Genomic DNA, 24,207 nt, shown 5'->3' on the forward strand with positions numbered 1-24,207 from the left:
CCAAATTAAAAATTGAATTATCCAATTAATTTGAAAATTTGAATAATTTCGAGTAAATCTTAATTTCTAAATAATTTTTAACCAATCAATTTATGAATGAAAAAAATATTATTTGAAATAATGAATAACTAATAATATTCAAAATGTATAATTTAATGAGTTCTCATTTTTATTTATTTGAAAATCAGAAAAAATAATAGGTAAAACAAATTCGCATTTAAAATACACGCCAAAAATGTCAACAGCTGATTGAGATGGCTGCAAGATAATATGCAAAGTATCAAAAGTACGCAAAGTAATACTTTGCGCACTAGAGCGGAAAAGTGATTCTTTGCGTTCTGTAATCAGTGCAGGAATGGTCACTTTTCAAGGTAACTGTAGGAAAAAAGAATAGCGCTATCAGCTTTGTCGAATGATAGCAACACCAATGTTAATCAAATACTGTCATTATAACGTGGACCTCACTTGCGATCAGGAAGCATAATGTTATTTATAAAGAAAACTGCCATTATGAAGTGAGTATCATCATACACAGAGGGTTCCCGCTTTGCTCTGTTGCCAGATCGTTTTCAAAAATGTAGAAATACAATTGATTAACAAAATATTTAATCTTGATTATGAAACTTCATTATGAATTTATTGAAAAATATAATAGGGGTATTACAATGTTGTTTTAGCCAGCTAAAGTGCTATTTGATAACTCAGGATTGTAAACGCCCCATCTAAAACCATCTGCTATTAGCTAACTGCAATAGCGGTCCAAGTGGATAATTTGTGTAACTCAAAGTTTATAACCTCACTTTTGCTACCAAATATGACTAAAACAAATATGGCCACCCTTTAAACAGAGTTAGCTAGAGTTAGAGGACTCAAACCTGCGCTATCTGCTATCTCGTCTGCAATTTTTTTCTATCGTACCACTATAGCATTGAGCTAACACAGACTTAGCAAATAGCAGGAGTTAGCAAATAGCTGGACTTAGCCAGCAACTCCAACATTGTGAATACCCCCAAAATTATTGCTTGATAAAATATGATTGATTATTTTAAACGAGAATGAACAGTTAATATTACATCAATAAACCGGTATCAGTTAGATAGGCATTGACAAGACAGAGGATCGGCAACGTTGTTCTCCTATCTTTCTCCACTTCCATTATAACATGGACCTCACTATAGTAATTAATTGAATTTTAGTAGTTTTTAGACAAAGGTTTGGATTGGAAATGACAGAATTGTACGTTTCACAGGTGGGAGGTGCTACAGGGTCAATAGGTGACCCCAGCGGTAGAAACAAGGAGCGTGAACTACAATCCGCTGAAATCGTTGCTGAAAACAGTCGATGCATCACAGATAACATTAAGACCATCTTCGACAATCATGAAAAGTATTTTTGGAATGACAAAAATGGCAAGGAACCTCTAAAACCACCCATGTATGTATAATTAATTTCTCATTTTTGTAGATTTTCAACTTCCAGATTCCAAGTCCATTTGAAACACTATAGAATGAATCAAGTACCCTTTTATTCTATCACTTGATTTATATACTCGATTTATCATATATTGTGTTTCAATACTTTCAGTAGCAAAAAAAAAATAAAATTGAGTATGCCTACTATTGAAGTTGACTTGAAAGCGATTTGGCAAGAAAATTTGATCATTTACTAACAAGTTCATAAAGTTTTATTCCAATGTATTTCATGCTGTTTTTTTTATGCTGATGTGATACGGAACAGGTCAGAGCATTATCCTTGAAAAAGAATAAGATTAATTTATTTCACCCAACACCAACATTACAAAGATTATACAGTCGTTTTTGAAGAGAAATAGTACAGGCTCAGCCTAGTTTTTCAATACTTTCAGTAGCAAACAAAATAAATAATAAAATTAAGTATGCCTACTATTGAAGTTAACTTGAAAGCGATTTGGCAAGAAAATTTGATCATCTACTAACAAGTTCATGAAATTTTATTCCAATGTATTTTATGCTGTTTTTTTTTATTTTTATGCTGATGTGATACGGAACAGGTCAGAGTCTAATCCTTGATAAGAATAAGATTATTTATTTCACGCAACACCAACATACAACAAAGATTATACAGTCGTTTTTGAAGAAATAGTACAGGCTCAGCCTAGTTTTTCCTTCAATGTCATAATTTATTATGATTGTAGTATTTTGTCCAATAAATGAATGAATATGAAAACCCCTAGGTTTCTACCCCGATTAAAGTGTACGCCTCCCAATACTTACTTACTTACTTACTCCTCAGCTCTACAGTCTTTAAACCCTTGGCCTCCCTCACATAGCATCTCCATCTGTCTCGATCCTCGGCCTGCCTCCTCCAGTTACGAACTCCAAGCGTCCTTAGATCGCGTTCCACATCATCCGTCCATCTATTTCTGGGTCGACCTTTTCTTCTTCTGTTATATATTTTCTCCTTCCATATACATTTCACCACTCTTCCATCTCCCATTCTCAACATATGCCCCATCTCTCTTATTCTACCAGATTTTATCGACCGCACGATGTCTTCATTGTTCAAGAATTCCTCTATTTCAAGATTTCTTCTTCCTCTCCAGAGACCAATCTCAAAAACAGGGCCCAAGAGTCTTCTCACCACCTTTCTTTCAAAAACTCTCAGTCTTTGTATATCTCCAGCAGTAAGCACCGATCCATAACACACCACAGGCTTCACCAATGCTTTGTAAAGTTGCAATTTTGTAGCTCTTGACAGAATTCGAGATTTCTCCTCCCAATACACAGTTTAAAAAATACTCAAAAAGTAAAAACCGTAAACCAAAACATAGAGAAAAGAGAGCATAAGAAGATATACCATGGTACAGGGCGTTTCTGTTCCAAATTCACTTTTTAAAATGACAGTCCTGGTTCAAGCTGATAGTCCTAGTATAGTTATTTTTCACGAAGCTAAGTGACGCTGGTAGTGTCTCATACTGTGCCGTTCTTACACTTTTACCATGCCAAAACAGTAATAATATACTGTCACCAGGTCGACAATAATTAGCTTGAGGTCGACAAAAATCGGCCTGAAATTTGGAACATAAACTATCTAATATCGGGGCACCGAGCTTCGCTCGTTATTTTTCTTAATTGATAAACAGAACACAATTCTCTAAAATGATCGTGTTTATTGACCGAGCGAAGTGAGGTCTAAGATTGAAGTCGACGGTTTGGCATTTCTCTTAATGTTTATATGTTGTGCATTTACGGCGAAGCGCGGTAATAGATTTTCATGAAATTTAATAGGTATGTTCCTTTTTAAATTGCGCGTCGACGTATATACAAGGTTTTTGGAAATTTTGCATTCAAGGATAATATGAAAGGGAAAAGGAGCCTCCTTCATACGCCAATATTAGAGTCAAAATCAGACTATAGAATTATTAATTATAAATCAGCTGACAAGTGATTACACAGATGTATGGAGAAGCCAGTCTATTGCTGTATTTCCATAAGGTCTATAGTTTCAATCAGGTACTTGTGGATGAGAATACTGCTTGAGGTCTACTGTTCGCAGAACTACTAGTATTTTACAGCTGGCTATACGTCAGCTTATGAATTTCAGGGATGCGATATTTTGTTTCCACAGAATCACTCGCTCACTTTTTACTAAAAGTCTCAGCTGTTTCAGCCAAGATGATAATATTATCCTTTTAATGTCGTTCAGCGAGTTTTCTCAAGGATGAGACCTAGTGCAATCGAATTTTTATATCATAAACCTACTATGCTCCAAATTTCGTGAAAATCGTTAGAGCCGTTTTGGAGATCCTTTGAACATAAATAACCAGATATAAATGTACAGAAATTGATCGCGTAATATAATAGATATCATGGGATATCTTCCTATACTATTTTTTTATGACCAACCTGGGTAAAACTGTGAACCAAACTGTATATTATTCATCTACTTCTAATTGGTACGTAGAGATGGATTTATGAAGCTCGCATATCACATGTACTAGTAGTTCTGTGAACAGTAGACCTCACGCAGTATTCTCATCCACAGTACCTGATTGAAACTATAGACCTTATGGAAATACAGCAATAGACTGGCTTCTCCACACATCTGTGTAATCACTTGTCGCTGATTTATGATGAATAATTCTATAGTCTGATTTTTACTCTAATACTGGCGTATGAAGGAGGCTCCTTTTTCCTTTTATATCATCCTTGAAATGCGAAATTTCCAAAAAACCTTGTATATACGTCGAAGCGCAATTAAAAAAGGAACATACCTGTCAAATTTCATGAAAAATATTATCGCGTTCCGCCGTAAATGCGCAACGTATAAACATTTAAACATTCAAACATTTAACAAGGGAAATGCCGAACCGTCGACTTGAATCTTAGACCTCACTCCGCTCGGTCAATTATATTCAATTCTAATTTCCTCTGCTAACATTCGTACTATCTATTTTGCAGAGTAGTGAATAACATAAGTTGGTACAAGAAGATGAATGCGTTGGAGTACGTTGGGAAGATAGGCAAGCACTTTCGGATGGGCACAATGCTTTGCAAGGAAAGTGTCGACACACGACTGAAGAGTGAGCATGGCCTCAGCTACACCGAGTTCTCCTATCAGATCTTCCAGGCCTATGACTGGTATCACCTGCTTCAGAAGTACAACTGCCGCTTCCAGGTAATCAATTGCATGCCTCATTGCAATAGTCCACTCGACAGCGTTCACCTTTCAAACACTTAAGCTGGGTTTTCACCGGAGTTAATAACAAAAGTTTTCAACATTTTTGTTATTAACTGATGTTCATAACAGAAGTCATTAACAATTGGCCCATGTGCAGTACCTCAGCAAGAGGTTGCGTAAAATGAATTATGCCTTTGCACAGCTGGGAAGGGTCCTGAGTGCTGGACACTGTCGTTCTGTCTACTATGTATATGTGCAGACATTGCTTGAGTATGACATCTTGCGTGGGGCGGTGCCTCCTTGGGTGTCCTGCGTCCTGTTGCGGTCTCACAGAGAGCACTTATTAAACACTATTGGCCAAAAATCATAGATAAACACATTCCAACACATTCACTTTCCAAGAATTCCCTGTGTTAAATATAAACAATTATTTATAAAAAATTTACTTGTCTTTATAAAAAAAAGTAACTTTCTCTTTCAATGAAATTCAACATTATTATCCACTAGAAACAGATTGCATATAAATATTCAATTTCCCCGTTTAAGTAATTCAATTCAACTTGGAAACTGTTTTCATTTAGCCCATTGCTTTACCGTAATGTACCGGCCGAGATTCAACTACTGAGGGGGTTAGCGTTGCCGTCTACAAGCGAGAGTGGCAGGGGGGCTGCTCTGCATCGGTTCAGATGCTGCGAGGGCTCTTCTACATTCTCCATATAGATGAATATTTTCTAGTTCTGAACACAGAATAACATTCAAATATTACACACAGTACCACGCTAATAAGCTATATTACTCGATATTACCGCCGTCGAGCTGACACTTTTATTTTATTCTTTATTGTTTTTTCCTATCTTTAGTTTTGCAATTTATTATTAAAATAAACTCTCTTATTATTCTTTCAAATTTATTTATTATTCATAGTTTGTAATTTATTTTTATTGCTAGTGTTTTGCCCTCTGTCTGATAATTTGCGACTCCTCCCTGCACACGGACAAATCATCCAGGCAGGGAGAATTAATTCATGTAACTTATAACACCTTTTTTTTTTGTGAATATGTAATATTTTATGAATAAACCAATTTGTTCAATAGAAAGCCTCCACTCCTGTCTCGATATAATTATCTTAATTCATAAACTTATATAGTAACGATTCTATTATTTTTTCTATGATTTGAAAATGAATCTCACATTTCAATTTCTCAAATACAGTGATAGTTAGTCAGTTAGACACCCATGAAACTAGATTTTGACGAAATTTAGGCCTTCAATTTCAAAGTCAAGTCAGTTACACCACTACCTCCTTAAACAAAGCTATAGTGCATTCGTGTGACGTCAGCACAGGTAGGGGTACTATACCAATCAAAAAACTAGCTGATATAGATCAGCTGAAATCAACGAATTTTCATTGGTGTAGGAGCCCTACCTGTGCTGACGTACACGAATGTACTACGTCCTTGTTTACGGAGGTAGTGTTACACACACTTTGATTTTCGGACATCTGATTCCTGCCGTCCTTCTAAATTATATTAGATTAAACATAACTTTGCGAACAGATGATGTGTTCAGGTGTTGGCCAAGTTCAATTCAATCTGGTATTTCATTCTGACAGAAAATCGAACATTCAAAAATTAATATGTGTGTGTAACTGACTCAACTTTGAAATTGAAGGCCTAAATTTCATTGAGATATAGTTTCATGCTGGTTTAGTCCATTGTTTGACAAAATACATACATTTTTGGGACTCAAAATAGTGTGGGAATTAAGTTATAATTTACATAACCTCTAGACTGTCTATTCTATAACTGGTCGTTAGACGTGTGGAGGTTCTTTGAACCTTGGATCCTGAATTCGTCCCTCAAAAACAATAAACAATATGTTCAGGACCAGGTTTATGACCTATCAAATTCATAATCCAACTTCAGGACTCTTTCCTATGGTCCTTCAAAGTTTACATGTAATCCTTAAGGCCATCCCACACAGCACGTGGCGTGCGTGGCTGGACGCACGCCACGCCGGCCACGCTAGCCACATGCCAATTCACACCGCCACGACTGTTGCGATGCTATACCGGCCACGTTTCCCGTCAGTAAGCAGGAAGATGTCAACTCCGACGGTCCCGTGGTGTGAATATGGATTTTCTTGTGGCTTACCCTGGTTTGATGACTCGAGCAGCAGCAGTAGTAGTGATAATGAGCTGGTTTTATTGTATTCGGTGACAGCACGGGACCAGTGAGTACAATCCAATCAAAAAAAAAAGGAACACCTATGGCGAATTCCATCATTTAATGCGCGACCTTGAGGCTGACAATGATAGTATACGTTCTATACGATAGTATACGTCTAGTTGATATGCCATATTTTATCTCTTTTCTGATATCACTTGAAAATCGCATAAATGTCCGAAACATGTTGTGATAAAATATTTCAAAAAAAGGGTACTGAGTTTTTATTTTCTTTACATTTATATACGTCTAGTATACGTACTGCGCATGCTCGGACCAAAACGTGCCGGACACATTTGAAAAGATCGCTCAGAGAGCGAACGGTAGCCACGCGTGGCTAGTATAGCAAGCGTTGACCGCGTGGCCGTGGCTGCTATGTGAATTGGTTCATTTGATTAGCTGGGAAGCGATGTTTTGAATAGTAGCTAGCGTGCGTCCAGCCACGCACGCTAGCTACTATTCAAAACATCGCTTCCCAGCTAATCAAATGAAGCAATTCACATAGCAGCCACGGCCACGCGGCAACGCTTGCTATACTAGCCACGCGTGGCTACCGTTCGCTCTCTCAGCGATCTTTTCAAACGTGTCCGGCCACGTTTTGGTCCGAGCATGCGCATACCGTATAATGGACGTATACTATCGTATAGAACGTATACTATCGTATAGAACATAATATACTATCATTGTCAGCCTCAAGGTCACGCATTAAATGATGGAATTCGCCATAGGTCTTCCTTTTGTTATTGATTGGATGTACGGACCCACTGGTCCCGTGCTGTCACCGAATACAATAAAACCAGCTCATTATCACTACTACTACTGCTGCTGCTGCTGGAGTCATCAAACCTAGGTAAGTCACGAGAAAATCCAGATTCACACCACGGGACCGTCGGAGTTGACATCTTCCTGCATACTGACGGGAAACTTGGCCGGTATAGCATCGCAACAGTCGTGGCGGTGTGAATTGGCATGTGGCTAGCGTAGCCGGCGTGGCGTGCGTCCAGCCACGCACGCCACGTGCTGTGTGGAATGGCCTTTATGGTAGAGGATTTGTGAGCTGGCCACACACAGAAATAAAATCAGCTGTTATAATCATTACGTCATACAACAGCCGTCGGTAGATAGAAGATAAGAGGGTGTGCTGCTCCATAACCGCCCATGTATTTTATTTTAAACGCCCCGGTTAAAAACAGAATGACTGTTCTGTTTGTAACCATCCAGCAGTGCGGCCTCAGGTTAAAGACTTACATGCTCTAAAGACATTGCTTTGTTTCGAATAATTGTGCTGTCTTCGGTGTTTAGAATGATTGATTTTTAGTAAATTATTTATTTTGCAGTTGGAATATTATCTATATAAATCAATTGCCGCATCGCGCCTCCTCAGGTGTGCATCCAGCTAAAGTTTGTCATGAGATGCATTAAACTATTTGGCGGTATAAAGTTCGCCGGCCAGCTAGTGATGAATAATTCTATAGTCTGATTTTTATGGTAATATTGGCGTTCGAAGGAGACTCATTTTTTTCCTTTTGAAATGCAAAATTTAATAAACCTTTTATAATATATTATATTCGTCGACGCGAAATTCAAAAGAACATATCTGTCAAATTCCTTGAAAATCCATTTCCGCGTTTCGCCATAAAAATAAACATAACGAGAAATGCAAACCGTCGACTTGAATCTTAGACCTCACTTCGGTTGGTCAATAAGTAGGCCTATCAATATTGTTTATTTTGGGAGTTATGTGATGTATTTGAAATTGTTTTGTAAACTGTTTCTTGAAGAAAATAAAATTTGATTTGTTGATGGGCCCGAAGGCAGGTGGTAGCGACCAGCTGGGCAACATCTCGGCAGGCCACGAGCTGATATCCCGCCTGAGCCGGACGGAGGTGTACGGCGTCACTCTGCCTCTGGTGAAAACTGTGTCTGGCGCCAAGTTTGGCAAGTCGGCTGGCAACGCGGTCTGGCTCAGCCCGGACATGACGTCACCGTTTGACCTCTACCAGCACCTGGTGAGGACCACCGACGCCGACGTAGAAACCATGCTCAAGCTCTTTACTTTCGACTCGGTCGAGTCGATCGGCGATGTTTGCAGGAAGGTTAGTAGATTCTAAAGTATGCTCTAGAACTGAAAACTGATAAATTTTGAATCGGTCTAGTCGATCGGCGATGTTTGCAGGAAGGTTAGTAGAGTATAAAGTATGCTCCAGAACTTTTGATTATATTATTAGCATATGGCCTTGAGTGGTGGGGAGACCCAAGGGTAGTTCCACCTCGCCGTATATAGTCCAAAGTTCCCTAATGGGAAACCGGACACTAAGGTTATAGTGATCACAATACTTTAAATTTACACCTTTCACTTCGTAATAAAGTTCATTTTGATGTTATAAAGTCCAAACATATACAAAACACAAAACCACTAAGCCAAATTTAGAAAATATTAAATTTAGACAATAAATTTAGAACCGAAAATTTATAGCACGTTACAATTATATAGTGGGAGTCCGATCTCACTAGGCATCAAACCTGCATCGAAATGTAGAAATCAATCTCAAAAACAAAACAATTCAAACCTGCTCCAGAACTGAATAAGTTCTACTCAAGCCCTTCATTTTCGACTTGGTCGAGTCGATCGGCGATGTTTGCAGGAAGGTTAGTAGAGTATAAAGTATGTTCTAGAACTGATAAAGTTCAACTCGGTTTAGTCTATCGGCGATGTTTGCAGGAAGGTTAGTAGAGTCTAAAGTATGCTCCAGAACTGATTAAGTTCTACTCAAGCACTTCATGTTCGACTTGGTCGAGTCGATCGGTGATGTTTTCAGGACGGTTAGTAGAGTATAAATTATGCTCTAGAACTGATAAAGTTCAACTCGGTCGATCGGCGATGTTTGCAGGAAGGTTAGTAGAGTCTAAAGTATGCTCTAGAACTGATAAAGTTCAACTCGGTTGATCGGCGATGTTTGTAGGAAGGTTAGTAGAGTCTAAAGTATGCTCCAGAACTGATTAAGTTCTACTCAAGCACTCCATTTTAGACTTGGTCGAGTCGATCGGCGATGTTTTCAGGACGGTTAGTAGAGTATAAATTATGCTCTAGAACTGATAAAGTTCAACTCGGTCGATCGGCGATGTTTGCAGGAAGGTTAGTAGAGTCTAAAGTATGCTCTAGAACTGATAAAGTTCAACTCGATTGATCGGCGATGTTTGCAGGAAGGTTAGTAGAGTCTAAAGTATGCTCTAGAACTGATGAAGTTCGACTCGGTTTAGTCTATCGGCGATGTCTGCAGGAAGGTTAGTACAGTCTAAAGTATGCTCCAGAACTGATTAAGTTCTACTCAAGCACTTCATTTTCGACTTGGTCGAGTCGATCGGCGATGTTTGCAGGAAGGTTAGTAGAGTCTAAAGTATGCTCTAGAACTGACAAATAATCGACTCGGTCTAGTTGATTGGTGATGTTTGCAGGAAGGTTAGTATAGTGATATCAACGTTATAATAAAATGTGTTGAATAGGAATATCTCCATAACTGAAAACACACAGTCTTCTTTTTGTCACATCCACGTTTATTAGATTTGTACTGCAGTCTCGTTTTGAAACCAGTACATCTTTACACCAGAAGAGAGGAAGTGCATTCACATGGAACTCGAGGGAGGGTCAACTTGGACCGCGCTGTCGCCTGTCAAGAGTGAAGGAAAGTTTTCCAGGTTGGCTGTGCGAATGTTCAACTGCCTGCCAAACTCAGTTAAGGCGGGCCCACTCAATGTATTCAAGAACTCATTATCAAGATGTACTATCATTGGAAGTGGCTTCTTTCGCAGTTATAGTACAGGGTGATCAAGAAGTCCCTCCGCAGTGAACTATATACTAAAAAAACACTCCATAACTCAAAAACAAGTATTTATAACAATAGCAAGGTGTTAATCTATTAAACTTTCGTGTACATTCATTACAGTAGAGGGGGGGAAAAGTGGGAGTAACCTGTCGAACGGGTTTCTAAACAGAACACAATCTTCAGCTAAAACAGAACGCAGGTACTGCGGAGAGACTTTTTGATTGCCAGGTATATTTTTGATTAAAACTTTGCTGGACTGTAATGCTACCTATAGTTTATGTAATACTAGCCGTCAGGCTCGCTTCGCTCGCCATATCCGTCTAGCCAGGGGGCTCCGCCCCCTGGACCCCCGACTGGATCGTCCAAAAATGAGATCAGCGGGCACGCTCCGCTCGCCTGCATTTTTCATTTGAGCATGCTACATTCCTTCAGAAAGTCAAAGTACTGGGAAAACGCAGAAAAGCTGAGAAAAACGCTGATTTTGGGCGCATCATTGGCGTTATTTCAAATTCCTTCTAACACAACATTATTACACCCTAGCTTAGCTTCTGTACTAAATTTGAACAATTTCTGTTCATTTGTTCTCGATAAATCTGAGAAAAATCAAAAACGCTCATTTTGGGCGTATCTTTGACGTTATTGCAAATTCCTTCTAACACAACATTATTACACCCTAGCTGAGCTTCTGTACTAAATTTGAACATTTTCTGTTCATTTATTCTCGATAAAGCTGAGTAAACGCTAAAAACGCAGATTTTGGGCGTATCTTTGGAAATTTTCCCAAATACGTTCTTAGTGCGCCTCTAAGGGGCCAACTAAACATACCTACCAAATTTGAACGTTTTTGGTCCGGTAGATTTTTAGTTCTGCGAGTGAGTGAATGAGTGAGTGAGTGAGTGAGTGTCAGTCAGTCAGTCAGTCAGTGCCATTTCGCTTTTATAGATGTTCTTGGCACGATCTATCCACGATCTACCTGGCCTTGATCACGTCATTGGATATTTAAATATGTAAAGCTGAAAATGTGTTAGTTTCAACACGAATCTGTAGTCCTGTGTACAAATCTTATAAATAATATGGATGTGTACAATAAAAAATGTGTGTTTTCAATCACTTTATAAAGTCAGTTTCCATGTTCCAAATTTCACGTCACACTATGAGAGACTACCAGCGTCACATAGCTTCACGAAAAAGAACTGCTATACAAAAGGCTTGAGTTAACAGTGAAATTTGGAACATGAACACCCTATACCATGGGACATCTTCTTATGAAATTTTTTCTTTATGAAACTACTCTCCAAAATTATCTATTCGATTTTTTAATAAAAAATCTCTTGTAAGGATTGAAGATAAGAACATGAAATCAATTCCATCGCATTGGTTATATTGAGGTCCACGTTATAATGGCAGTGTTTGATTAGCAATTGTATTGCTATCCTTGTCTATCATTCAACAAAGCGGATAGCGCTATCTCTTTCTCGCTTTGTTCTGTTGCCAGATAGTCTTGTAGCAATGTAGAATTAATAATTATTAACAATATTTTCATATTTATTATGAAATTATTGAAAAATATAATTTCTTGCTTAATAAAATAATTGATTATTTTAAACGAGAATGAACCGTTAATATTACATCAATAAACCTGTATCAGCTACCGTCTATAGAAGGCATTGACAAGACAGAGGATCGGCAACGTTTTTATCCTATCTTTCTCCACTGTCATTATAACGTGGACCTCACTATAGGACTATAGGCTTGATTGATTGATTGATTATTTGCCTTTATTAGGGCGGAGTTAGGACTCCTGGTCCTCTCTGCCACACAACCCTACACTTGAGTTGACAGTGAAATTTGGAACATGGACGCCCTACTATACGATATCTTCTTATGCATTTTCTTCTCTATGAAACTACTCTCCAACATTTTCTCTCCGAATTTTTAATTGAACAATCTCTTGTACGGATTGCAGATTAATTTAACTATTAAATATAAGAACATGAAATCAATTCAATTGAATCGGTTAGGTTAGGTCAAGTCTTGATCAAGCATCTTCATTGGATTGTCCTTATATTCATTTGAAGAATTTTTACATATTTGATTGTAATGAATTTCTTATTGACTGTTTTGATGATTTATTATATATGACGTTATTCAATGTATCTGTACATTTGTTGAATAAAAATATTTGAATTAAGTATAGAGATGCAATCTATTGTCTAATGTTAAGTTGAGGTAGTTAAGGCTTTTGAAAAGCATTCATGACTATGTATATTGTGTTGTTGTTAGCACCAAACAAGGCCTGAACTGTGGCTGGCGCAGAAGAGACTGGCTGACAAGGTGACCACCCTGGTGCACGGTGAGGAAGGCCTGAAGGCGGCACATCTGGCCACCGAAGCGCTCTACAATGGCAACGTCGACATCCTCAGTCAACTCTCGTGGAACGATGTTACCAGTGTTTTCAAAGGTAATTCCTTGTTCATTTTCCTATAGAAAGGTCCAAGGCTCAACTCACACTTACGCGACTCAAGTCGAGAAGAGACTGCGACAGTGGGAACAGAGTATATATCAATAAGTTAATTTCTTGTTCAACAGTTGATATATCAGTTTCCAAAAAAGGACTGTATCAGCACGCACCAGTCCTATCAACCTTTTACTAACTGGAACTTTAAAACAAAAATTATTATAATTTCCCTTGTGCATTCTCTTGAAGAGAGGTCCAAGACTCAACTCACACTTACGCGACTCAAGTCGAGAAGAGACTGCGACAGTGGGAACAGAGTATATTCCAATGAGTTAATTTCTTGTCCAACAGTTGATATATCAGTTTCCAAAAAAGGACTGTATCAGCACGCACCAGTCCTATCAACTTTTCACTAACTGGAACTTTGAAACAAAAATTATTATAATTTCCCTTGTGCATTTTCTTAAAGAGAGGTCCAAGGCTCAACTCACACTTACGCGACTCAAGTCGAGAAGAGACTGCGACAGTGGGAACAGTATATTTCAATGAGTTAATTTCTTGTCCAACAGTTGATATATCAATTTTTCAAAAAGGACTGTATCAGCACGCACTATTCCTATCAACTTCTCACTAACTGGAACTTTGAAACAAAAATGATTATAATTTTCCTTGTTTATCAAATATAAACTTATTTAGAATAATAATAAGAGCATTGATAGATTTTACTACTCATAACAATAATGACCATGATGTTTGCTAATAAATAGCAATAATTCTTCTCGACACAGCTTGTGTTTTCAAATGGTGACACTCAGACCAGTCGATTCTATTACCCGCGACTTCACGACTGTGAGACTGAGTCGAGCGTCGACTAGACATTTTGGTCGAGTCTCGACTTGAGTTGCGTAGTACCGTGCATTTTTAAGGCTGTTCGTTACACTTTTTTATTATTTAAATTGGATAATCTTTTTCAATATAACTGTTAACATCATTATAAGAGAGAGAAAAATTGGCAACTGAAATTTTCAAGTGGTGTAATAAGCAAGTTAGGGTTGTTGAAGTGCTAACTTTCCAGATTATAAACGGTTTCGACTATATTATTAGAACTTCTCATAAAAATTCAAAAAAAAATAATCTTTCCAAACTAAAACATTTTATTCCCCATATCATTCATAAATAAAAAATTAACATTTTTTTGTAAATTCGATAACTTGTTTATTTTGGCATTAATCGCGAAAAACGCATTCTAGGACAAAGCCAATGATAATACTCAATGTATTAAAAAAAATCCAATGGAAAATTCGAAACCGTTTATGATCTGGAAAGAAAATGGAGTTTAGTACTTCAATAACCCATAACTCGCTTATTAGACCACTTAAAATTTTCAGTTGCTACTTTTTCTCACTCTTTTAATGAGCTTAACAATAATAGATTATCCAATTTAAATAAAAATAAAATGGTTTTTGTCATACTTACTCAATTGCAGCTGTTTTCCATGCATTAAATCAAGCCGGTAAACAGCTGTTTGCAGAACAAGAAAACATGTGATTTTCATTACAGCATACTATACTGTAGAGAGATCATTATGTTCTCTTTACAGTCGAGTATGTTAGGACTCTACTGAGTCCTAATAACATCTGAGTAATTAATATACTAACTCAAATAATTAAAGAACTCATTTAAGGATTTTCAAGTTATAAGAACTCATCTGAAATCTTATAATTTAGGCCTTTATCATTTTATTTGAGCTCGAAGGGTCTGTCTGTTATGAACTAGGCGCTACGGGCTAGGTCATGTTTATAGAATGCAGTAGCTCGAACAGCAGCAGGTAATGGTTTCTGTTTCTCAGCAATATTATTCTTTCTCAGATAAGTATGACAAAAAATATTGTACGTAACTTGTACGGTAACGTATTTACCGCATTCGTATGATAATTCTGCCCTCAACTACGTTTCGGGCAGAAACAATCATACTTATGCGGTAAATTATCGTTACCGGACTTGTTACGTTAAGTACTATATTACTGAACAGCCTTAATGAAGGTGAGGTTATGCTTTATGAAAGTGATGTTTTATCATTTTAGATAAGAAAATAATAATTATTAGATAAGACAATTATATTCATAATAATTATTATAAAATTTGTTACATGCTAAGTAGTGACGAAATAGATCTTATACGTATGTTTTATAAAGTAGGTTAGAAAATGGAGTAGCATGGAACTGAAGTAGTGACTATGAGAAAAAACGTCTTGAGGTGGAGAGACTGGAGTATCCTCGACTGAAGTTGTACGATTGAGTCGAGCTATAGTGATGTCCACGTTATAATGGCAGTGTAGAAAGATAGGAGAAAAAAACAGTACTTTTCACCCTAGATATACAAATAACTATTTCAATAGATCAATATTCATGTAACTACATTTATTCGTTATTCTTTTATTCACCTATGATTTTTTTTTAATAATTTATGCTCACCCTCTACTCTAAGCTCAAATACTATTTGTTTATAACTCATACCAACTCACTTACACCTATAAACTTTTATAGCGGGCTCCGAATTGTGATTGTTACTGCTAGTCATCAGCCATTTTCCAGTAGTAAACTCTAAAATGGGTGCATATTGCTTTTTATCATGATCATCATACAGGACGTGACATATGGAATTATTCTTCCAATCCCAAACTTCTAGGTACTCGCCCCTTTGTATCACGGCCAGATTATCGAATAAGTTGACAACCCATCGACAATTAGTGGGAAGTCGACGCAGAGGACGTTTGACACCAGTTGACAGCTCGATTTCTTGATAATAGCCTCGCTGCAAATGGTAGATCAGAAATGAGTTTCCGACAAAATCGTACATCGTCATGTGAATATCATCGTCATCACAGTAATAGGAGAAGATTATTTTTTCCTACAGTTACGTTGAAAAGTGGCCATTGCTGCACTGATTACAGAACGCAAAGAATCACTTTTCCGCTCTAGTGCGGGAAAATTTTTTCTGCACTCCAGATTTGCAACATGGCAACGCAAAATACTTAGTAGGTATATGGAGCAACAGTGCAGCAAAATCAAAATGAAGTTGGTAACAGTGACTGCTGTGGCTGCTATAGTGAGCAGAGGTGCAACCAAGCACAACGCGCTAATTATTATTAAGTATATATTATAACCAAGGACAACGAGGACTTTAGGATTTTAGGATTAAGGTTTTTATCAATAATAAAATTACACAGAAAAACATTTGATGCATTTCAGGCAATTTTACCCATAATTACCCACTTTTCATATTCACTGGTAACTGTAGGAAAAACTTAATGTGAATACGTGCGCAAAGTTCCTCTGCTGCACTCAAGAAACCATTCCGCCCTCGCCTACGGCTCGGGCGTAAACGTTTCTTTCGGTGCAGCAAACTGACACTTTGCGCACTAGTTGCACAAATAACTATTCTCAGGTTATACTTTTGACGCACTTGGTAAACATTTGTAGATGATTTTCCTTCTTCCTCTAGATAACTAGTCACAACAAGGTCTCCAAAGCATTCGACTTTGTGAATGAGTGCTTCCATTTGAAGAAGTATGGTTCGTTTCTTCCTCTTAGCTTCCAAGTTATACTCTGTAATCAGCGCTATAGGCCGACCTTTCAAATATTTGGAGTAGCATTTAATTAAGTATCCATGATCTAAGCATACAGAATAGTCACCATCAAACGATAAATCAGGTTTATGAGTTAGAGGCTGAAGAAACGTGAAAGTATTAATTGAAGAGATTTCTTATTCCACACACGGAGGGTTTCACATGTAGAAACTACTATGTGGTTAGTGTCCATGCTGAGGTAATAACTAATATGGGACCAATCAATGCATATTCGACGATGGGAATGTTCAATGTTTCCAAAGTTTGCACCATAAGGTGCGTACAGACTTTCGCTCTGCTCCGCAACCGAACGTCACTCCAGCAGAGCGATTGATGATCGACCGGGGAGCAACAGTGGTTCGACCGGGGAACGCGAGCAGATCTAACATCTTCCGTAACGTTCATGACTGCAGAGCGGGGGCGGAGCGACTGTGGTTCGATGGTGGTACGAGGGCGGTACGAGGGTGGTACGAGGGAGGAGCGTGCTCGGTGCGGGTTGGAAGCGCGAATATGTGTACGCAGCTTTACAGTCCTTGAATGAAGAATCACACTTGTCACATGTTGAGAGAAAAATATATTGTAATACTCCGTCATCCCTAAGCCACACTATGTAGTCTCTCATTACACAGAACATGAGAACACTATATATCTCAAAGTCTACTGACAACTTACAAACAACCTTCAACTCCGATTCGATTCTGAATAAAATTAGGAATTTTTCCCCATTTTCATGCTTCTTTAATACAGGGTAGTAGATGCAGTCTTGTGGCGTATTTGATGGGTACTCTACTCTGCAAGTGTCTTCGAAATCCTTGTATGTGAGACCATATTCTGTCTTATCCAAGTGGCATTCTGTGATAAAACCGTTGGTCCAGTTGTGTTTCATTTGATTTCGTTGTTGAATGATCTGTCGTAAGGATTGGATGCTGGTAAAGTGGATGACGAACCCTGATCGAGGCATGCATTTGAATTTTGATCAGTTGTGAAGGAGGAGGAAGATGAGGAGGAGGAATGCAACTCACATTTCATATTAGTTGGCAGCCAGCTGAGATCTTTCTTACTCACGAATTTCTCCACAGCTTGGCGTTGTTAGCTGCCTCGTTCCAGGTTCGATTCACGCCACTGCAGGCCACCAAATCCCTCAGTTCGAGATTCGAGAAGATCACCTCCAGAATCTCGGGAAACAGCCATCCTGCAGTCGAGCCCATGTGTCGATTTTCTTGAGAATGTTGGATTTCAAAAAAATAACGAAATCTGCCAAATACAGACAAACCACCTCCAAATAAATCTCAAATATTCTAAAAGGTTTCTGATTTTGAAACGGAACGAAATTCACCAGGTCACTTTGAATCGAGAATTCAGACACTTCACTTCCAACTGAATTCCGAAGATGTTTCAGAGTTTGAAAAAAGAATTGAATTCACCAGGTCACTCTAATCTAACAACAAACAGCACAGTTCCAACTGAGTTCCGAATTTATCATTATATTTGTTAAGCAGAAGCTGAATTCAAATGCTAATAGTGAATCAGATTTTACTCTACATATTCGCTAACCGTACAGTTGAGAGCTTGAGACGATACCGAATAAATTGAAATTGAAATATGCAAACTCAATTTCGATGACAATGATGTCAGTACTAAGGTGAAATTCACTTTATACTGTCAGAATTATTTATAGAAACCACAACGCTTACCACTCATTCAATGCTGCCAGTTATGTTTTTCTAAAAACTGTCATGCTAATTGCATAGGTACGGTACTCTGATAAAAGCAAACTGTTAAGTACGTACTCAAGTTGAGACAATAGTATTATCATAATCTCCTCCTTTTTTACACCCACTCTACTTCTGTTGAAAGAAGATGAACGAGGAGAATAGGTAGAAAAAAAGAAGAAGGGGAAGAAGAAGAAAATATTGAAGATACCAATAATTTTATTACTATAAATGGATCGGTGATATATCACCATACACGGTAACTGTACAGGAAATCAGATACAACGATTATAAATTATTATGTTATTAAACATTATTTAATTGGGCTACTTGAATTGTTCAATAATATAAAATAACTACATATTTATAAATAATAACACTTTAAAACGGCATAAACGCTGAAACTAGTAGAGATTATGTAAAAATGTACTATATAATTATTTCTATATTATATAAATGAAGTTGGGACTTGGCCCTCTATCCGAGAAAATTACAACATTGCCAATTCGTGTAAAATTGCGATTTCTCAAATCTCTAATCTAACCACAGAATTGTTAGTAGAATATCATCCCCGATATTCCGTAGTGCTGAAAAAGTTTCAGGGTTGACGAAGGGAATTGAATTTTTCTGATAAAATTGAAAAGATCGCGAAAATATGTTTTTCTTTCAACACTTTCTCTATGAGATATCGTAATAAGTAAGAATTTTATTTCAAAATAACGGGAGAATGTATCTTTCTATTGGTGTCTGGACCAGGAAACATGAAATTGTCGACATGTTAGAAACTTTTTGTTTCAAAAGACAAGTAATTGGTGAGAGCGACGAAGTTTCTCAGAGATATTAGAAAATATTTTCCCAACTGTCAAAAGCAGTCTGAAGAGCATATTTTGGCGATAAAGTTCTTAACTATACCGATATCCTCTAATTCTGAGAGAAGTAATTAAAAATAGTTATTTGTATATCTAGAGATACGTCATCTACAGATGATGAAACTCAAGGACTTGGGTGTTACTAGTTCTAATGAGACATGAAGAGTATTATCCTCAATAACAATATCAATAGCTATTTGTATATCTAGAGTGAAAAGTAAGTACTTTGGACAGTAGGTGGAGGAAAAACATATTTTCGCGATGTTAATTTTTACAAAAAAATTAAATTCCCTTCTAATCGTTCAACCCTGAAACTTCTACTGGAATATCGGGGATGATATTCTACATTAAAATTCTGTGGTTGGATTAAAAATTTGAGAAAGACGAAATTTTACACGAATTGGCAGCGCTCTAATTCCCTAGAGTGGAGGGCCAAGTCTCAACTCATTTTATACAGACTAGTGTCACAGAATCGTGAAAAAATGAGATAGGCATTAAGGCAAATGCATACAGCAACAGACGGACGTATGCAGACAGACTGAGGAAAATCATTCTCCAGTTTTTACGTCTGTATGCAGAAGTTTGATTTTTTCTACATCTGTCTGCCTATGTCTATCTGTAGCTGTGTGCGTTCTCCTCTAGACCCTTATCACACATGCATCGTTTTTGATAGGGTAATAGTGAGTCAGCTCTTGACATGCAATCGCACATATCTGTCGCTAGATTCCCTTTAAATTTGTATCTTTCTGGTCAAAACTAAAAGTGTTTATGCTACCTGCATAAACCTTTAAAATGCGCCAGAGAAACTTACTTATTTGAGAAAATTCCCGTGCGTTGAATTAGTCTTGTAGAGGGGCAGGAGGGGGCGCATCTGGAGGGGGAAGTTCTCAAATTTATCCTCCCTCAAGTAAATAGCCATCATGATCCGGTCCAGAGAGCAGCGGGCCTTCGCAGTTGGGAGCTTCTTTTCTAATGGTTGCTGTTGTTGTAGCAACTCAGGACCCCGCCGTATCACCATTCCTCCGTCTCAAGGCCCAGGAAGCGGGCCACCCCGCAAGGGTCGGTCCAGAGGCTGGCGGTTGTTAAATTTGTCGGCTTCGTGGGGCAACTAAAAAGATGGTCCGTGGTGTGGGGTCCATTACCACAGTCAGAACAGACATCGGTCACATCCTCCGCGATTCTGGACATGTAACTGTTCAGAATCACAGAATAGCCTGATCTCAGTTGCGCGAGGATGGTGCGGGTTCTTCTGAGTAGGCTCTTCCCTTCGGCATTTATTTGGGGTGGATACCCCCCAGAAACTGGGTTTGGCCTCAGTCCGCCGATGCTGCCCTCGACCGTCCTCCTATGAATAGACTTGAACCCCTCCTTGTATTTTTCTAATGGTCGATCACCTTCCTTGCTCGATTTGAAATTACTCCCCACAGACTCGTTCCTGGCCATAATTCGATTCTGTCGTGGGTTAACTCATTTCAGGAGTGTGGAAGTGTCGCTAAGCCCTGAAATGGACTTCAACGAACCATCAGAACTCCAGAAAATATTGAAAGAGTGAGGCAGTCAGGTGTGCGTTTTCCCCGGCGTTCAGCTCGCAAACACGTAGCTGCTAATGCAATTTTTGACTCCACTGTTCAACGAATTTTCCATGAAGACCTTCAACTTCATCCCTATAAATTGGCTGTTGTTCAAGAATTGACTAAACGCGATTTTGTTGCCCGTCAAAATGCATGTGATATGCTGATTGACAACCTGCCTCAAGACGCGGTCATTTGACAAGGCTCATTTTCACATGCGTTTCCTCAATGCGACTTTTATGGGGTTATTTGAAATTCCTGGTTTATGTCGATCGACCACGGACCATAGCACACCTCAAGAACAACATTCGCGACGCCATTCATATACTGCAACGAAATTTCAAAAATCGACTTTATCAGAGTAATGGGGGTCGCCATTGGTCTGATGTAATTTTCAAGACTGCATGGAAAAAAATTGAGATATTGTATTCTCATATAAAAAAGATTGAAACAATATCTAAAGTACTTTTGTTTTTTTATTGAGATTCAAGTCGACGGTTTGGCATTTCTATTAATATGTTGCGCATTTACGGCGAAACGCAGTAATAGATTTTCATGAAATTTGACAGGTATGTTCCTTTTTTAATTGCGCGTCGACGTATATTCAAGGTTTTTGGGAATTTTGCATTTCAAGGATAATATAAAAGGAAAAAGGAGCCTCCTTCATACGCCAATATTAGAGTAAAAATCAGACTATAAAATTATTCATCATAAATCAGCTGACAAGTGATTACACAGATGTGTGGAGAAGCCAGTCTATTGCTGTATTTCCATAAGGTCTATAGTTTCAAACAGGTACTTGTGGATGAGAATACTGCGTGAGTTCTACTGTTCACAGATCTACTAGTTATTCTTTCAAATAAGTACTTTCAATAAGTTCTTTCAAATGGCGCACTTTGTGTAACACTCATTTTCTTCAAACAACTCACGAATAACATTAAATTGATAATACAAAGGTATGGAAGAAAACGAACAACATTTAATAGATGTTGTTTTTCTCACATAATCAAATTTACTACAGTATTTTTCTCTCGAATTATGATATATTTCTAGATTATAATAAGAGTATGCTGAATGCGAATGTGGATCAGAGAAACAGAGCATGAGACATATCTTCCACGAATGTCCTAGGCATAGAAGCTCATAAATTGTACACCTGATGCATTGCAGTGGCTGGAAGAAATAGATGTAGAAATCACATATAATCACATTATGTTTAGTAACACATAATATTTACCTCAAATTTTATGTTTCACTAGCTGGCCCAGCGAACTCCGTACCGCCAAATAGTTTAATACATCTCATGACAAACTTTAGCTGGATGCACACCTGAGGAGGCGTGATGCGGCATTTCATTTATATAGATAATTTTTCAACTGCAAAATAAATAATTTACTAAAAACCAATAAATTCTGAACACCGAAGACAGCACAATTATTCGAAACAAAGCAATGTCTCTAGAGCATGTAAGTCTTCAACCTGAGGCCGCACTGCTGGATGGTGACACACAGAACAGTCATTTTGTTTTCAGTCGGGGCGTTTAGAATAAAATACATGGGCGGTTATGAAGCAGCACACACTCTTGTCTACTATCTACCGACGGCTGTTGTATGACGCAATGATTTTTATTTCTGTGTGTGGCCAGCTCACAAATTCTTCTCCCATAAGGATTACATGTAAACTTTGAAAGACCATAGGAAAGAGTCCTGAAGTTGGATTATAAATTTGATAGGTAGTACAGGATGTGGAGAAATCATCAGCACAGGGTCTAACAGCAATCAATAAATTTTTGAACAGCCGAAATCTCCTCCTAAATCCTAATAAGTCAGTTGTAGTCCCTTTCTCAACTAGGCAGTGCAGAGGTGGTTCAAGTCCAAACATTATATTAGATGATAATATTTTAGAGCATTTAACTAGCACAAAATCCCTAGGTTTGGTGATTGATGAACATTTGTCTTGGAACAAGCATGTCAATCATGTGCTGAAGAAAATATCACCAGGCCTGTTTGCTCTTAGGCGTATGACCAATGTGTGTGGGCTGAATGCTCTGAAAGCATTTACTACGCATTGGTTCATTCCAATATAGCTTGAGGCCTGTGGTGTATCTATGGCTGCACATCGAAAAAAACTTGGACAAAATATTAGTTCAGCAGAAAATAGCACTGAGAATTATCATGAACATTAAAAGGAGGGACTCGGTGAAACAATTTTTTTTTCAGCTAGGCATATTGACAGTCTATGGGCAATATGTTTTGATGTCATAATGACTTTAAAAAATTCAATGATTTAGAAAAGAGAAGTAGTATTTCACATAGATATAATACTAGATCCGGAAGAATCTACAGAGACATAATTTAGAATTTTTCAAAATGAAGACAACTTTCATGGGAGATAAATATTTTAACGTGATGCCCCGAAATTTAAAGTCCATAGAGGAGTTGACAATTTTTAGAGCTAAACTGAAAAAATATCTGATAGGATTGTACTTATATTCATTTGAAGAAGTTTTACAGATTTGATTGTGATGAATTTCTTATTGACTTTTTTGTGTGTTTTGTTATTTTATTATATATGACGTTATTCAATGTATCTGTACATTTGTTGAATAAAAATATTTGAATTGAATTGAAAGGTTATAAACCTGGTCCTGAACATAACGAACACAACTGAAAAATCATCAAATTCGGTGCACACATAAAAAGTTATTGAATGTCAAAATTTGAGGCTAGATTTTTATTTGTATAGATATACATTTATATATTTTATCAACTTATTGACGAATCATGAATATTATGATACAGTTGATGACATTAGTTGAATATTATTGAGACTTCATACCGATATGAGTGTAAATAAAAATAATTATAAATCTGAGCACCTTTTTTAAATTATTTCGTCACGACATGATCGGCTACTAATGTCATTCTCAAGTGATTGATAGTTATTTTATTCATATTTTTATTTATATTTAAAAGTAGCCATAAGGAAAAAATTCCATATAGGTGTTCTCATACGATATACACACATATAGAGAGAGTATATTCTATTATTACAGGAGCTGTGGTGAAGGACCTGTTGATGGAGCCAGGTCTGAACATTCTGCAGTTTTCCCTGTAGCCGGCTGTTTCCCAGCGACCAAGACGCGCGGCGAATCATAGCGGCTGGCGGATTCTCCATCAACTACCAGAAGATTACTAATCATGAGGAACTGCTCAGCGATACTGTTCACATTCTGCCCATAAGATTACGTTGGCTAGAGTTG

The 24,207-nt window shown here is 37.7% G+C and overlaps 2 protein-coding genes across 2 annotated transcripts; one reads left to right on the forward strand and one right to left on the reverse strand.

The window, feature by feature from the left end:
- Positions 1 to 1,225: 1,225 nt before the first annotated feature.
- On the forward strand, positions 1,226 to 24,207 carry LOC120350698 (tyrosine--tRNA ligase, mitochondrial-like). Its single transcript, XM_039425281.1, has 5 exons — positions 1,226 to 1,434; positions 4,440 to 4,656; positions 8,699 to 8,980; positions 12,992 to 13,169; positions 24,001 to 24,207. The coding sequence occupies exons 1-5, from the start codon at positions 1,226 to 1,228 to the stop codon at positions 24,060 to 24,062; spliced, it is 948 nt and encodes a 315-aa protein (XP_039281215.1). The 3' UTR covers positions 24,063 to 24,207.
- Positions 15,581 to 16,872, reverse strand: LOC120350153. Its single transcript, XM_039422573.1, has 2 exons — positions 16,607 to 16,872; positions 15,581 to 16,072 (listed from the first exon to the last, which is right to left on the reverse strand). Exons 1-2 carry the CDS (start codon positions 16,724 to 16,726, stop codon positions 15,686 to 15,688), a joined length of 507 nt encoding a protein of 168 aa, XP_039278507.1. The 5' UTR covers positions 16,727 to 16,872; the 3' UTR covers positions 15,581 to 15,685.

Source organism: Nilaparvata lugens, chromosome 3 (genome assembly GCF_014356525.2).
Source record: "Nilaparvata lugens isolate BPH chromosome 3, ASM1435652v1, whole genome shotgun sequence".
In the NCBI taxonomy this organism is placed as follows: Eukaryota; Metazoa; Arthropoda; class Insecta; order Hemiptera; family Delphacidae; genus Nilaparvata; species Nilaparvata lugens.

Excerpts from the sequence above, each read along its gene's own strand:
- LOC120350153 (XM_039422573.1), bottom strand. The coding sequence starts at position 16,726 with ATGGAAGCACTCATTCACAAAGTCGAATGCTTTGGAGACCTTGTTGTG. Across the intron at positions 16,073-16,606 it reads GTCAAAAGTATAACCTGAGA|AAAATAATCTTCTCCTATTA; the intron begins ATAGTTATTTGT and ends TAACTGTAGGAA.
- LOC120350698 (XM_039425281.1), top strand. The coding sequence starts at position 1,226 with ATGACAGAATTGTACGTTTCACAGGTGGGAGGTGCTACAGGGTCAATA. Across the intron at positions 1,435-4,439 it reads GAACCTCTAAAACCACCCAT|AGTAGTGAATAACATAAGTT; the intron begins GTATGTATAATT and ends TCTATTTTGCAG. Across the intron at positions 13,170-24,000 it reads TGTTACCAGTGTTTTCAAAG|GAGCTGTGGTGAAGGACCTG; the intron begins GTAATTCCTTGT and ends CTATTATTACAG.